The sequence below is a fragment of the Tetrao urogallus genome (assembly GCF_951394365.1).
Source record: "Tetrao urogallus genome assembly, chromosome: 18".
Lineage (NCBI taxonomy): Eukaryota > Metazoa > Chordata > Aves > Galliformes > Phasianidae > Tetrao > Tetrao urogallus.
Window position 1 is genome coordinate 1,755,392 of NC_136831.1, and position 15,248 is coordinate 1,770,639.

The window sequence follows — 15,248 nt, forward strand, 5'->3', positions numbered from 1 at the left end:
ATATATGCATGCAGACATACGCAAGCTGGCCATTCTATGAATAAAGCATAAATATTCAGGCACCTATGCTGGCAGGAGCACAGCCACACTGCCTAACCTGTGCTAAGGCACTGGTGTTCTACAGGCAAGCCAGTATAATGGCTGCCCTGCCAGTCTTCTGCAGTAAAGTGCAGAAAAGATACAGATGTTGTGTAAGCATATACATGGAGCCTCTATAGATCAATCAGGATGACAGAAACAGTTGCTATCTGTGCACAGACATTTAACACAAGCCAAGGGGCACAACCACATTCACGTGGACACAACCTCACTTGGAGCCTTCAGGATTCACACAGGTTTGCTGTGGTATGAGATTCTGCACTGAGAACTTGCCCTTTCAGTTCTCACGTAGTTGCCCTCAAAGGGCAATTCTAATTCCTGAGCTGATTTGAAATTTTGCTTCTGACTTAATTTAAGGTAGAACTGTGCAAAAGTCACTCCAACCAGAATTTGCAAGAAGGGCGCTGAGTTTTGGTGCTAGGTTTGAAGTAAGCATTAAGGTTTCCCAGGTAGCTTCCAGTGCGTTTCTTGAGCTGAGCAATAAACATGAGCTTAGACTTCAGCTGCTGCTAATGAGTACAGCCACCTCAGTTTAAATAGAGGCACCTGTCAGCTCACACTGGTACCAGCTTTACAATGATGTTTAGCAGCTTAAAGAAGTTGATGGAGTTAATGGGAATTAGGTACCTAACCTACTTAGATGCTGCTATAAATGCTGCTAGGCATGTTTAGGTACCTAAATATCTTAGTAAGTCCTTCTCCTCACAGCCTACAACGATACTGTACCAAAAATCAGCTACTAATGAATAAAGCCTGCCCTTTGTCCTCTGTAACTAGCTTTGCCTTTCCCTGGGGATTGATTTCACATCATACTAAAAATACCAGCTGTCTCACAGGTTGTACCATCCAGGTTCTTTTCGCATTTTTGGTAGCTTGATTATTCGTTGCTCATTCCATACTCTTCTTTCAACATATATGGCTAATGGTCCCATGGATCCATAGGTTGATATTTTTGTAACATTCTTTAGAGATAAATTAGGAATTAGGATGGGAAGTTAAAATCCAATGACCAATACTGATTTTGTCACCATAGTATGGTACCCGAGTCAAATTCAAACTAGTTCAAACTGCTGATTCAAAGGGAATCTATGGAAAAAAAAAAAAAAAAGAAAAACCCAATGCACACCTTCCCAGTTATTCTCACTTGTGAAGTTATCCGGGATGTTAGTGTATCCCTGCAGAGTTTGCCCCTGAATCCATAAGGCCGTCTCTGATTTCGGTCTCCTGCTTTCAAAGAGATTCGTCCCTTTTACATTGCCTCAACAAGAGCTGAAGTGAGCGAACACAGAACTGGTAGTCAGATCCCGTTACCCGAAGATCTCTTGAGTAAAAGAAGCTCTGGAAAATCAGCAGTTCTGCCACAGTTTGGATAAGTCACAATTTCACTCCAACTCCTAGAAGCCACAAGTTCATCAGAAATGCCTTAATCTCTTTTCAAGAGATCTTCTTTTCAAACCCTGGCTCTCAACCTATTAAGTCATAATTTCCCTATGGTCCAATTATTATTAAGAACATTCCTTGCTCTTGTATGTGAAGAGAATTCTTTAAAACGTGATTAAAATAGAAGAAAATATAAAATGATGTTTGTGGCCTAAAATAAAAAGGTAATAGCATCAATACGGGAAAGAGACGACCTTAGCATTGGGATTCCTTCTCATTTTTTCATTTTTACTCCAAGGAGGAAGGTAACAAACTCCAAACTGCAAAGAGGAATGGTAATCACCATTCCTTTCCAACTACAGTGGCCTCAAAAATCCAAGAGCCATGAGCTCTCCAGGGATTGTGAAGCTTTCCATCCCCAGGCAGCAGGCTGAATTGCATTTATTAATCTCCAGCCTGTGCCACCAGGGACTCTAACATTAGGTACTGTAATTAGTCACCATGGGGGTAACAAATTCCAAGTCAAAGACAACTGTACATAATTGATGTCATGGCATGAAGAGGAGCTGATGAGCCCATTAAGAAAGCTGCCTGTCACTCTCAGAACATCCTGTTCCTTAAAATTAAGTACAGAAAGTGTTGTAAACGATAAAGGTGCAGAGGAACAGGAAATAGGACACCTGCAGAGTTGAAGACTGATTGTCTTATTATTTGGCTATTTGGAAGATGCAACTGAAAGGAGGCCTCTTATCATTAAAGGAAAATGTTTAGATGCAATTAATCTTACCTCGTTCATTTCTGTGTCTGCTCATCTTCGGCGTGTAGTACAGCCACTTGAACTTAAGTTCTCAAAAATACCTATGTGCTTAGCTGGTTACAGTTTTATGTGCTAAAGTAGCAGCTAATATGGGCTGCAGTGCTCCACAAAATGGTTAGATTCCAGCAGCACATCATATTTTTAAAACAGATCGGTGATAAATGCACACCAAGAAGAAAGTCCTGTGGCTGGCTGAAGATAAGTGCTGCGCTCAGAGATATTTGGTTCAAAGCTCTGGAGTCCATTTTAGTCGAAGATTGTTATAATTGCTTGTCCTCACTGTTATGTATACACACAAATTAACCTATCTACAAATGGATGCAATTTCAGGGAAGTGAAGGAAAAGGACTCGGTAACTTCAGCACATTTAGAAAATACAGATTCCTTCTCAGAAAAAAAATTCTCAGCCTGCAGGAAAGAATTTTTTCATGGCACAAGAGAGTTCTACAAGAGGTCTCTGCGGGGAGGGATGATTACTTCCTAGGGAGGTGAGAAACGCAGTAATTAGCAATTTGATTTCTGATGTGGCTGAGAGAAATAGTTCTTCACTTAAGGAGAAAGATCTATAGTTTCTGCTGCAGACAAATTGGAAAGGTAAGTTGAGGGACATGGTGCTGCTGGGGATGGAAACAGTGGCATGCAGTAATGACTGACTGTAGCAGTTCAAGTTGTTGATACCAACACAACAGCCACCTGCTGTTCTTCGCCTGCCCTTCTCACTGTCACCTACCATGTTTCTGAGGGAAAGACTACAGCTCTGACACCTCCCAAACAGCCTGCAGTAATCCCAAATACTTGCGATAAGAGGCATGGCTCTGCAAGTGAGGCTGAAGGCTTTGAGAGCAGGGAAGGACAGTGAGTCAGCTGGACATACGTGCACTGCGCCATGTCCCTGCCAGGGATGGAGCCTAATTGGATTGCACAAATGCGACTTCTGTGTCTCTTGATCAGAAAACCAAATTAAGCCTCAAGAAGTTTCAAACAAATCCTTACCTGAAAGTTTGCCTTGAAAAGAAAGTGCTGACAGCTAGTGTTATGTCAGCTTTGCCCAAGAGCAGAAGTGAAATGAAAACTCCAAACCAAAACTACTTTAAAACAAATAAGAGAAGCAAAGCACAAGAAGCAGATCTGCCGAATTCCTGGTGCACTGAACCAAATCAGTCATGTGATAATGACAGGATTTTCTAGAAGACCTTTTAGGCATGCAATTTCTGTATTAATCTGTTCAGAAGTCCCTAGAACATCTGTTTCTTCTCTAAAATGGGAGTAACAGCCTCTATAACAGCCACTTTTTACAGTGCAATGACAGCTACAGATGAAAGCAGGGTAATTACAAGTAGTGACTACTGCTTGATGAAAGATATTTTTGAGAGCTTTTCTGTCAAGATTTTTTTTAATCTGTGCGCAGATTCTGGATATGAACCTCAGCCACGACTGCAGTTCATGCAATTCTGGGGGAGGAGAGAGGATTAAAATCATAGATTACAGCAGGATCCAGCTGGATTCAAGCCTCTTGAATCCAGGTCACAGGCAGGCTAGGAGCAGCTCCTGCTGCCCATCCTGACAAGCAGGGAGCAGGCAAGGCTGGGCTGTGCAGTCTGCACTGCACTCAGCGCTGTGGCCTGCGGGCCGGGCCCAGCAGCTCCTCCCCTGCAGCGCACGCCTGCTGGAGAAGAGCTAAATCAGCAGAGTTTTGCAATTTTGAGAGGGACTCCTCTAAGTGTTGAAGAAAATCACAGCTCTTGTTGTCTAGCATAGAACTGGAAAGCTTCTAATGATTTTTTTTCCAGAGTTAATTTGAAAATTCCCATTAGTGCAGTCTGTGCTGATGCCTGATCATAAGGGGGCCTCTGAGTGCTGAAATGTGTATTCACTAAATGAACCAAAAGTGCAGTGTTTTGTGTCTATAGCTGCAGCATGTGCCAGAGTTACAAAAGCTCATCCCAGGAACATGTACATATTTTAGTTTTTGTAAAAGTTTACCAGCAAACCATACATTTATAGTAAATCCAGTGTTACCTTTTCAAGAAAGACATTGGCACGAACATGACAGATCCTTTTCTGACCTTTATGACAGAAATATGGTGTTTCCACAGATTTCTTTGATTTTCAAAACAAGTCTGTGTGGCAGTGAGGTACAGTACCAGAGAAATTCCAACAGCCCAGTGAGAGTGAACTGTTTCAGCAGGCACTCCTCATGAGCCACTAATCCCACAATAATCACACCTGTGACTGCCTTCCAAAGAGCCTCAGTGCAACTCTTAAGTAAACCAGGCTTATTTATGGGCATTCCAGAGCAAGCTGTGCTTTCTTGTAGGCCATATGCACAGAATTTCTGTTCAAGCCCGATTGATCCTACAGCATGGGGACAGCCTTCACCTCTGATGGAATGAGGACAGCTCAGCCCCAGAAAGCGTTCACAGCCTGGAAGGATCATGCCCTCTGGACCTGGAAGAGTTCTCAGCAGTTCAGGATTCTTTAAGAAGCAGAAATCAGCCAGCTTGTATCCATGGTATCTAACGAGGCAACTCATGTCACTGCTAAAAATACAAACCTGCTTGCAAAAAGTATATTCTAATAAGATCTGCATTTGTACTGCATTTGCACAACAACTTCTGCTGAGACTCCAGTTGTTCCAAATGCTAACAGTGCATAGTGATGGCTTAGAGGAGGAGGAGACGCAGGTATAAAACAGCTGCAGCCCAAGGAAAATCTACGCTCCTGGTGCTCTGCCTCTGCCTTTCTCTCCCACCTGGAAGCACTTGGGGTTAAGCACTGAGCAGGACACTGCGCCTCTAACAGCACACAGCACAAGGCTGGGCATCATCAGGTACTGCTGGGAGCTCAGCAAATCAGTGAGGAAGCTTCTCTGGGTATACCTTCAAGAGCTAAATGCAGTGGCAGCCATTCAAAGTATGTGCTCCACATAGAAATGAGTAACTGAAACCTCTCTGACATTGCTAATGCTTTCAGCTATTAGGAAAATAGTAATGCCACCTGGAAAGAAATACAGCTGCAAACGGGATAACCATTAAATAGCTGCATGCCAGATAATGGGGCTCTTTCCTGGGAAGCAAGAACAGTACAGCAGAGAAGCTGAAAGTTCCTAGAAGAAGCAACCAGCATCATAAGGTAAAGACATCAAATCAGGTACAACTCCACCGACAATCTGGAATTTGCATCAGCAAAGAGCTTTGGATGCTATTTGTCTGGCCTCCACAGAGCAAAAGGAAATAAAAAAAACAGAGCTCCACGCCACTGAAGCAAATGCAGAGATATCACTTGGTTTCACAACGTGTTGTCTATCCAGCTAATATGAGTTTGCATCTATGCTTATCTGGCAAAATGTTGAGAGATGAGTAATTCTAGTGGAGAAGAGAGGACTCTGTTCATCTCTGTTCTGCAGTCAAAGGTCTAGGTGATACAGACAGTTGATTACTGTTTTGTGTGTTGTCTTTTCTAAATTATGTACTGAATTCCTAATGATTTTAAAGACAACTAGCCAGATTTTTAGGAAACATACATAACTTTATCATCACAAGAACCTGGTTCTCTCTCCTGGTTAAGAAATATCCCTCTGCTTGCAGAGGGTGGGGAAAAAAAGTCCGAAAAATGAGTTGGTTCAACACTACATAGCTTTGAAAAAATATTAAATTGATAGACAAGCACTTCTCCATCTAGATTCACAAAACAGAAAATCTAACAGCTTTGGCAGTTCTTTATATGCACCATTGTAAGCCTTTTAATTCTGATAAAATGGGAAAAGAAATGATATTGGATTCCATGAGCATCTCCATTACTATATATCTTTCTTAAGCTTACTAACTTCACAGTGTATTAGATTTCAGGTTAAACCAACCTAGGTTAGCTTAAATGTGTAACAGTGCTTTATTTAACAGAGAAGTATGGGTAGACATTACTCCAACATTGCTGTGAACATCTGTTCTGAGTTACCAAAATTCCAGCTGAAAAACAAATATTTCCACTATAAATCAACCAAAACATTATCCAGAGTGTTGTAACAGATGCGAAATGATTCTGGCTCACTTCACCCTGTGGTTTGGCTCTTCTCTTAAAATTGCTGAGAATATATTTATTTACACACTTCAAGAAATACACATTTGAAATGGCTATTTAAGCTTACTCAGAACATGTCTGATGTTAGTTCAAAGCTAATGGGCACTTGAGAGACTATTCTTATTAACTACAGATGCTGCAATTTAACATAAACTCTGCCTACAGCTTCCCAAATAGACCTGCTCCAGAGCAATCCCTAGAGCATTATCCCGCTCAAGCACTCTGAATGCTTCGATCCAGCAGCACTTGAACTGGTGACTTGGATTTTGTGCAAGGGGGAGCACTTGGGGTTTCAATTCTTTCTATTCTGCTGTGCTTTGGTGTGTGTTTGTTTGTTTGTTCCCCCATTGTTATGCTGCTATTCATCTTTAGTTTCACGAACTGAATGAATCAGAAGTGATATTGATTTAACAGGGATAAAAGAAATGAGATTTGTTTACTAAGCATTAAATTTGGAAAAAGGCTTTGAAAGAAGCTTCCTGGTTAATGGTCTCAGTTTGTGCATAAAATGATCTGTTTAAGCAGATGTTGTAATTCCATACTTTCAGGTGTTTAATTGCAATAGGCTGCATTTGAGCATCTCTAATTAAAGATGCTTCCCTTTCTAAAAAACTGTGTAATGTTAGAGATATGTCAGCCCAGGAGAGAACAGTAAGTAGCACCAAAACCCTACAAGTGGGAAAGAAAAATGTCTTTGGTTTATTCCTCTTTCTTTTCGTGCTATACGCTTTGGTGGGGAACAGAAGAAACAATGCTGTGTTTTGAGGATAATGTTTTGTAGTTGCTAATGATTTTCTGTCCTAAATGCTGGGGGGAAAACTACAGACTAAATTTAACAGCGCCTTTTATGATGGTTGGGAAATGGGAGCTGCAGGCTAGTTATCCCACAAACAATAGGAACACATGGTCCATCCAGAGACACGATGGTGGCAAATGGAGTACTTGAGGGAAGTAAAAGAGAACAGCTCACCCTGCCATTGTGACTGTGGCGTGTGTTGGACTGGAGTTTTCAGAGTCTGCGTCAACGTGAACAGAATTCATTGAGGGCTTCAGCCGTAAGCGCTCCCGTTGATCCCTGTCAGAGATTTCCAACTTACTGTAAGAGTGTAGGACCACATTCTCTAAAGGCAATTTGTTAATTAATGCCTAACAGTAAAGAAATTCTGCCTATATTTAAGCAGCATAAAGATGTGTATTTAGCTTAACAATTCTATTTGTAAGGAGATTGAAATGCGTATTCTGTATAAAAGACTGCAGGCTGCATCTCTTTTATGGCATTATATATTTGCTTTATATATTGTTAATTAGACCTAATTTAGGCCTTCAAAGAAAAATCTCATTAAAATTCTGATTAGTGATGCTGGCAAGCAGCCATCTAAAAAGCCTCTATTTCTTCATTTGATAAGTTTGAAACAGCTATAGCAAACAGGAAAAATAAGATCACAGCCTTCTTTCTTATGTCAATCAAAACGATGTGTTCTCCAGGTCAAAGCCATTTAAGGGAAAATACAGGAGGACATCTTTATTTCCTTGCATGTGTGTTGTTGCATGGCCATAGAATACTGGTTATTTTTATGCCCTTTGGCAATTAAAGAAAAATGAAAATAAAACTCACCAGTGCCTACGAAAATGCTACACTGCAAGGTAATTAAAGATAGATTTTTTTAAAAGCTTAAAGCAAAATGTGTGGGAGTAAAACAAATGCAGATCTTTTTAATATGAAACCAGTTATTCTGATGATTTCAGAATAGGTTGCTGCCCAAGGCTTTCAATATAGCTTGTAGTCTAAATGCCTGACCAGGAAAATATAGAGGCAAGAATATCTTTAACCCAGATGTAGACAATTACGCATCCACATTTCCACATATCAAGGCTGACAACTTCAAAATAAAATACAGGATTAAAAAAAGTCAAAGGCAGAATAAAGCAATGAAAAGCAATCATTCCATGGTTTCTTGTGTCTGCATGAACATCAGAAGTTTGTACAATGCAGCTGCCAGCTACCACTGCAACTTTTGCATTTCATTTAAATGCACAAAAATAGTTTTACAAAGCTGAACATGTTTGAAATGGCAACTGCTATACATCTCTCTTAATGTATATTTTTTTCCATACACGTCTGTCCTTACAGGAGACATCAGTAATCTACTCTTGGTAGATTAACAATCCACTCATCTACTCTTTCAGAAGGCAGCAGGACCTCTGCAGCGGGCTGCTGAGCACAGCTGAGGCAGGAGGACCTGCACTGTGGCTGCCCAGGATCTTGCACTCTGAGCACAATTCCCAGTGTGCAGCTGCTCCATCCTGAGTCACAGCAGGCAGCAGCCCCAGACACTGCTAAGGCAGAGCCAATAAATGGTTATGGGAAAATACCTCCACTTCCTTTTGGTAAATACTGAGCATACAGCCGAAATCCAGATTTTGGATGTTCAGTATTAGTGAAGCTTATTCAATATTTGGAAATGCATTTTAAAAATCCAAGTTAATCTTTAGAGATCTAATCAGTCTCACTGCATCAAATAAAGGAAGGAGTTGCGTGCACAAAATGCAAGGTATGTTTGCCTCTTAAAACGGTGGTTGCTTTATGGTACTTAGAAATGTAGGTTCCAAAATACATGCAAAGTCTGGTAGACTGGTATTACACATACTCAGTGTATATATTCTAATACTCAGATAACAACAACTAGTTTACAACTCATTCTTTTTATTTATGAGAGATTAAAAAAAAAAAAAGGGCATAAGAGAGACATGAGGATAGATCTTAAGGAAGGGTGCTACAGCCTAACCTTGAAATTGAGAACCTTCTCCACTACTGCATATAACTGAGTGGGAAAACATTTTGGGGTGGTAAGGAGGGGTGCAATGAGGGGGGAAAATCTCACCTGCAAGCCTTAATGGATCCAGTCCTTCAAGATAAACTGCATACAGGTTAGTAACGAGCACTCCTGCACTGCTTGCTGTTCTTTTAAAATGTGTGCTGTTATGACGATTCTTTCATAAAAAGGCATAGCATGACTTCTAATGCCTTTGTTTGGAAGGTTGATTGTTGTCTGCAGGACTTGTCCCAGTTTTCCAGCAGGTCAGGCTTGCTTGAGAACGTAAAGAGGTTTATTGTATTTCTAGGTTCTTAATAAATACCACAGATTAAAAACTGGTTTTCTGTAATTTTTTTAAGAGTAAAATCTCAGAACAAGGCGACTGTTACAGAACTGAGCCCAGAAGTACAGACAAAGGAATCCCAAGCTTTGGGCAGCTGCCTTGCAAGTCTGGAGCCCAGGGCACTGGTCAGATTTTAGTGAGTGTTCAGTATGAAGTTTTACAAATCCAGATCTGATAAGCCTGAACATGCAGAACACTTGAGGCTGAATTCTGCCTGACCTTCCCCAGCACCATGCCTCTGGCAAGCTTGCTGAAAACAGCCATTTGAAGTCAGAGAAATCTGGGTCATTGACTTCGCTAGAAACTCTGAATAAGGAAGAGATGCTCACCTTTCACTCCTTTCTCCCGTTACAGCTCTGCCTGGGGATGGGATGTTTCATTCTCTGCTTGTGGGTGCTCTTCTATCTCCAGTAAAACCAGCACCAAGTTCCAAAATCAAACAGTCTTAAGCATGTAAGAACAGCTATTTCTAACTGCCTTCCTGCTGCACACAAGCCAAAAGTGAGAAAGGAATAGGAGCCGAGCACAGAGAAAGGATCAAATTGTTTCTCCCACTGGCACCAGCTGGAAGTTACTCTCGTTCAAATCAATGTCCAACTGCAGAACAGGCCAGCGACTTCTTTGTGGCTTGTTCAGTCCAGCTGTGTCATCTCATTTCACCAGCTAGTCACACCTGCGGGGTCTGAGCAATTCCCCAAGGCACCAAGGGCACCAGGTGTTTGAAACAGTCCTAAGAGGCTGCTTGGTGCTTGGTGAGGTTATGGTTGCTTTAAAAAATATAGCAAAGTATTTATTAAATAAACGTAGTCATCATTGAGATTTAATACTCATTGAGTTCAAACCAGGTCAGCTGTCCAGAAAAGTACATGTATTTGATCTACTGTCATGGTCAGGACTGACTGTAAATGTTGGCAGCAAAAATGATCAATCTTTCAGCTCCCAGCACATAAGCAGTGACTGGTTATTTTTCTGAGAACTGGAATGGCTCTTGGCACTGCCCCCACATTACTTCAGAGAACTTCCTCTGCCATGACCCCAACGCTGTTCCAAACCTGTCTCTCCCACATTCATTAAAAACCTTTGAAAAGAAATGAAATAATAAAAACGGAGGGGGCAGATGGTGGTTCCTTCAGCAGAGGTCCTTGCTCACAGGAGCCGCGCGGGCAGCAGTCAGCAGGGCGCGGCACAGGGCAGGGCGTGCTGCTGGGGCTTCGTGCTGCCCTTCAGGAGCTGCCGGCTCTGAGCTCTGCCTGGCATGTGGGTGTCTAAACGTAAGCATTTGTCTTTCTATGCACCTCTGAGTAACGGGTCCTGTCGGGCAGATGGAGGAGGACTGACGCCCGAGGCCAAGCTGGGGGTGCTCTGCTGTTTTACACCTAAAACAAAGGCTGGAGCCGTTGTCCCTTCCGCATCTCCGTGCAGCCTGCGGGAGGGCGGTGCCAAACCGAAGTATTTCAGCCAGGGGGAACTGCTTCTCTGCACGCTCCCCAAACCGCGCTCTCCTGCTTTTGCATCCTTCCCGCTACTTTTGCAATTTTCTCCCTCCGCCCCCCCCCAAAAAGTGTATTTAGAAGACAAAACGGCCGAGGTGCCGTGAGGTGAGGCGAGGCGAGGCGCCACGCAGTGGGCGGGGCGGGGCGCGTGGAGCGACCGTTGCGGCGGCTCCACGCTGTGGCGCTGCTGCGGGAGGCGCGCGGGGCTTCGCGTGCTGCGATTGGCCCAAAGTAGGTCAGCCCGCGCGCTCACGTGACGAGCCCCGCGCTCCCTCCTTTCACCCCTCCCTGCTGCGGGGCTCGCGCCCCCGGCTGTGCTCCCGCCGAGCGCTGCAGGGAGAAGGGGCCTTAAACGTCACCGTGCCTGCATCCTAAGTTGTGTTTCCGATTGCTAGGAAATAATTGCACAGAAAAAAATAATAATAATAATCTTGGAAGATTTGTTCTTAACTTTCATGTGTGTAGGTTGCTCCAAAAGTAATGCCTCCCGTTTATTTCCATGGAAACTAACAGATAAGAAGAGTGCAACAGCGCTGATAGAGCACGTTTTCAACTTCAAGAAACACTGCGTTTCATCACGGTCGCCAACATTAGTTGTGAATTTTGCCAGCGATGAACAAGAGCTGCATGCTGCGCTCATAAGGACCTGCACAAGGAGGTGACCCTCTGCCCCACTGCTGGGACGCAGCACCGCCCCTCCCTGTGCTCACATCCACTGCTTGGCCTTCATCAACATTCAGCAGCCATTGATGAACATCAGTGGGTGCGATTTTTTGAGCATGGAGGAATTCAGTTCCATCTCTTTGCTCCATTTGTACTCCCGTGTCAGACACCGTTCTGTCAGACCTCCCATCTGCTGCCATCAGAACGAAATGGAGCGAGATGTTGGTGGGAAGGTTCAACCTCTGCTGCCATGCCAGCATCTGCCTCTGACATCATGGGCCAACGTGACGAAACAGGAGGCATTACTTTTGGAGGAGCCCTCATACCTCGGTCACAAATAGGCTCTGCAGCACCCATCTGATGACAGTGCTGGTGCATTCAGGTCCCCTGGTACCTAAAAAACAACTTGGTGGGTTTTTTTTTTTTTTGTATATTTTTGTAGAAGATGCCAATTATGTCGACAGCCACAGAAGCAGTTCCGCTCTGTCCTTAATAGCCTGCTGGTCACCGCCGCGCCATTCCCACAGCGCTGGCGCAGCGATCCTTTGTCACTCCACCGATGCCTCACTGTTTATTCTATCTTTACACCGTGCAGAAGCAGCACTCCGTGCCATAACACCACGAGCACCGCTCCTCTACGTCGCTCCCTCCGTACTTTTGCAATTCGGTCTTTCCAATGACAGCAGTTTGGCCCTCAGCGGTCCGTACCCGGCAGCTCCCCGGCCCGCTCACACGCTGCCCCGCCGCTCTCCCAGCGGCACGCCCGGCCCGGCCGGAGGGACCCGCATCATCTCGGGCACGGCCGAGGGCTCCCGCGGGACCACGCGATCACGCGCAGCGCGCTGCCTCCCGGCTACCATGGAAACGGCGCCGGGCCCGGGGCAGCGCGAAGAGCGCGACGCATGGGCAGCACCCGCCGCCCCGCCCTGCCCCGCCGCACCGCGGGCAACGGCCGCCGCGCGTGCCGCTGAGGGGGCGCGGCTGTGGCGACACCGCCCCGGGGCGGGGCCGAGGGTCGGGGCCGCCCGCCTCAACCCCCCCCGCCAATGGCGGGGCTGCGCCGTTCGTGACGTCAGCAGCGGCAGCGCCTGCACATGGGCGCGCGGCCGGGGCGCGCGGCGCACAGCGGGAGCGGCGGTGCCGGAGGAGCTGCGCGGCGGAGGCGCTTCTCCCGCTCCCTCTGCCCGGCGGCCTGCAGCCGTCCCTCGGCCCGGCCCCGCAACTCCCGTTTCGCCGCGGCACCGCCGGAGGAAGGCTGAAGGAGCCGCTGCCGCGCAGCTCGCCCCGAGGGAAAGCCCACCATGTCGCGGCCGCTCCCGCTGAACCCCACCTTCCTACCTCCCACCTACGGGGTGCTGAAATCCCTGCTGGAAAACCCGCTCAAGCTGCCGCTCGCTCACGAAGACGGTGAGGCCCCCTGGGCCGCCGCGGTCCCGCGCTCCCCCCGCCGCCCCTCCGCGCCCCTCGCAGCGCGCCCCGAAATGGCGGCTCGGCGCCGCTGCCGTCCCCGCGCGGTTCGGTACCGGGACGGCTTCGGTGCGGCGCCGGACGCTGCCGCCCCGACCCAGCGCTCGTCCGCCGCCGCGGAGAGCTGCGAGTCCCGGTTCGGCTGCGAGCCTCTCAGCACCGCGGGAGCAGAGAGCCGTGAGGAGCCGGAGGTCCCGCAGAGCCGCGGGCCGTGCGGTGCGGGCACGGCGCTGCTGGCCGCGTCCCTTCGGGGTCTCCCAAATGTCTGAGGGAAATGGGGTGTTTCCCTACAGCTCTTCGTTGTAGGGACGGGTAGGAAACATCGCTTGAAGTTTTTGTTTTTGTTTTTGCTTTGATTCTACCCTTGAACGTCAACACAAGGCCAGTTAGACTTTGCTGCTCTGAGTTAGAAACTTTAAAGCATAAGTAGTGTTATTTCTTCAAATGATACATTTTGTAATTTGCTGCTGAGTATGAGGCCACCTTAAAGCAAACAAAACAGTTATTAAATTCAAGAACTGCAAGAGTGGGACCTTAATTTTTTAAATGTGACCTTATAACAACCCCTTCAGGTTTAGGTCAAGACCGTTCCTTTCCAGCAGGATACAGCAGTATCTCCCAGCTTGCTGTTACTCACATGCTGGCTTCAAATCCAAGCATGCATTGGGATCCTTAACTAAAAGGAGCAGAAAAAAACAAGCGTGGCTACATCCAGTAAAGATGCTCGGTTGTCACGACCCTTCCATGCTGCGCTTAACAGAGTGAATCAAGGGAACTGATTTTATAAAGCTAATACTCATTTCCCCTGCAACTTCGGCTTTAAGAAATAAGGAGTGGTAATATTTTAATTACTCAGCTCTTACATCATTGTTATCTGTTTTGTTTAAGCATTCGGTAAAGAAAAAGACAAAGAGAAGAAGTTAGAGGATGACAGCACCAGTACCACAGTCCCTCAGTCTGCTTTCTTGGGCCCGACATTATGGGACAAGACGCTGCCATATGATGGAGACACTTTCCAGTTGGAATACATGGACCTGGAAGAGTTCCTCTCAGAAAATGGCATTCCACCCAGCCCAAACCAGCACGAGCATAGCCCACACCAGCCAGGTCTGCAGCAAGCTACCTCAGCATCCCCTTCTGTCATGGACCTCAGCAGCAGGGCTTCTACTTCAGTCCACCCAGGCATGGTGTCGCAGAACTGCATGCAGAGCCCGGTCAGACCAGGTAAATCAGCCCTCAGAGCTTCCTCTGGATTATGGCGTGAGCCTCCCTCCCCGCTGTACATCACTGCTTTGCACTGTATGCTTGACAGGCAGTTTAGAGAGGGCTGATGTGATTCGTGGCATTTGTATTCAGAAAAGGAAAGTACCTCTAGGTATTGTTAAGCTGCTCCGTAGGGATTTTTGCTTAACTTATGTCAGGAAGCTGCAAGAATTCCAAGAGAACTTTCCTGTTGTCTTTTCTTCTTTGGTAGCCTGCTAATAGCAGATGAAAAACACATGAACAAAATAGTAACATGTGTATGCCATGATGTGAAATGAACAGGGAGAAGGACCATTATTTTTCTTACCTGTATTTGAGTTGTAGCCTTGGTAATTATTTTTTAAGATAATCCTTGGACCATGCTTCCTGTTCTAAGCTTTGGCTGCGATATTATTCCTTATTGAGCATAGCAAAATTTGCCATAGCTGGTGCAACAAACTAAATCTTGTAATTGCATTGTAACCTTTCTTAAAGTAGCATAGGCTGAGTGCAGCTCTGTCCAGAGTTAATGTGTTACACCTATGGTTACTTTTAGTTGGAGGCAAAAAAGAAATTGACAGGGAGCCGATTTCTGATCCTAACAGGTTTCAAACCTGCTTGGTGTCAGTGAAACTCTTCTATCTGTTTATTAATGCTTCAAACAGTCCCTTTAGAGACACCAGTGCACATCTAGAGTAACTGCTCTGGCTTGATACCAGCAAGGCTGAGATCATGGCCTGCAGAATAGTGTCAACTTTAAAGTTCGGAAAACATGGAGCTTTGCTTTTTTTTTTTTTTTTTTTTTTTTTTCCCCCTGAAAAAGAAGCCCAAGGCTGGCTTATTGTGCCCTT

At 45.5% G+C, this 15,248-nt stretch overlaps 1 protein-coding gene across 1 annotated transcript in view; it reads left to right on the forward strand.

The window, feature by feature from the left end:
• Nucleotides 1-12,782: 12,782 nt before the first annotated feature.
• Nucleotides 12,783-15,248, forward strand: part of HLF (HLF transcription factor, PAR bZIP family member) — a gene marked incomplete at both ends in the record, with an annotated part of 30,221 nt that continues 27,755 nt past the window's right edge. The window contains 4 exon segments of the mRNA XM_079544368.1: nt 12,783-12,816; nt 12,819-12,970; nt 12,972-13,095; nt 14,044-14,379. Coding sequence (XP_079400494.1) covers nt 12,783-12,816; nt 12,819-12,970; nt 12,972-13,095; nt 14,044-14,379 — 646 coding nt within the window.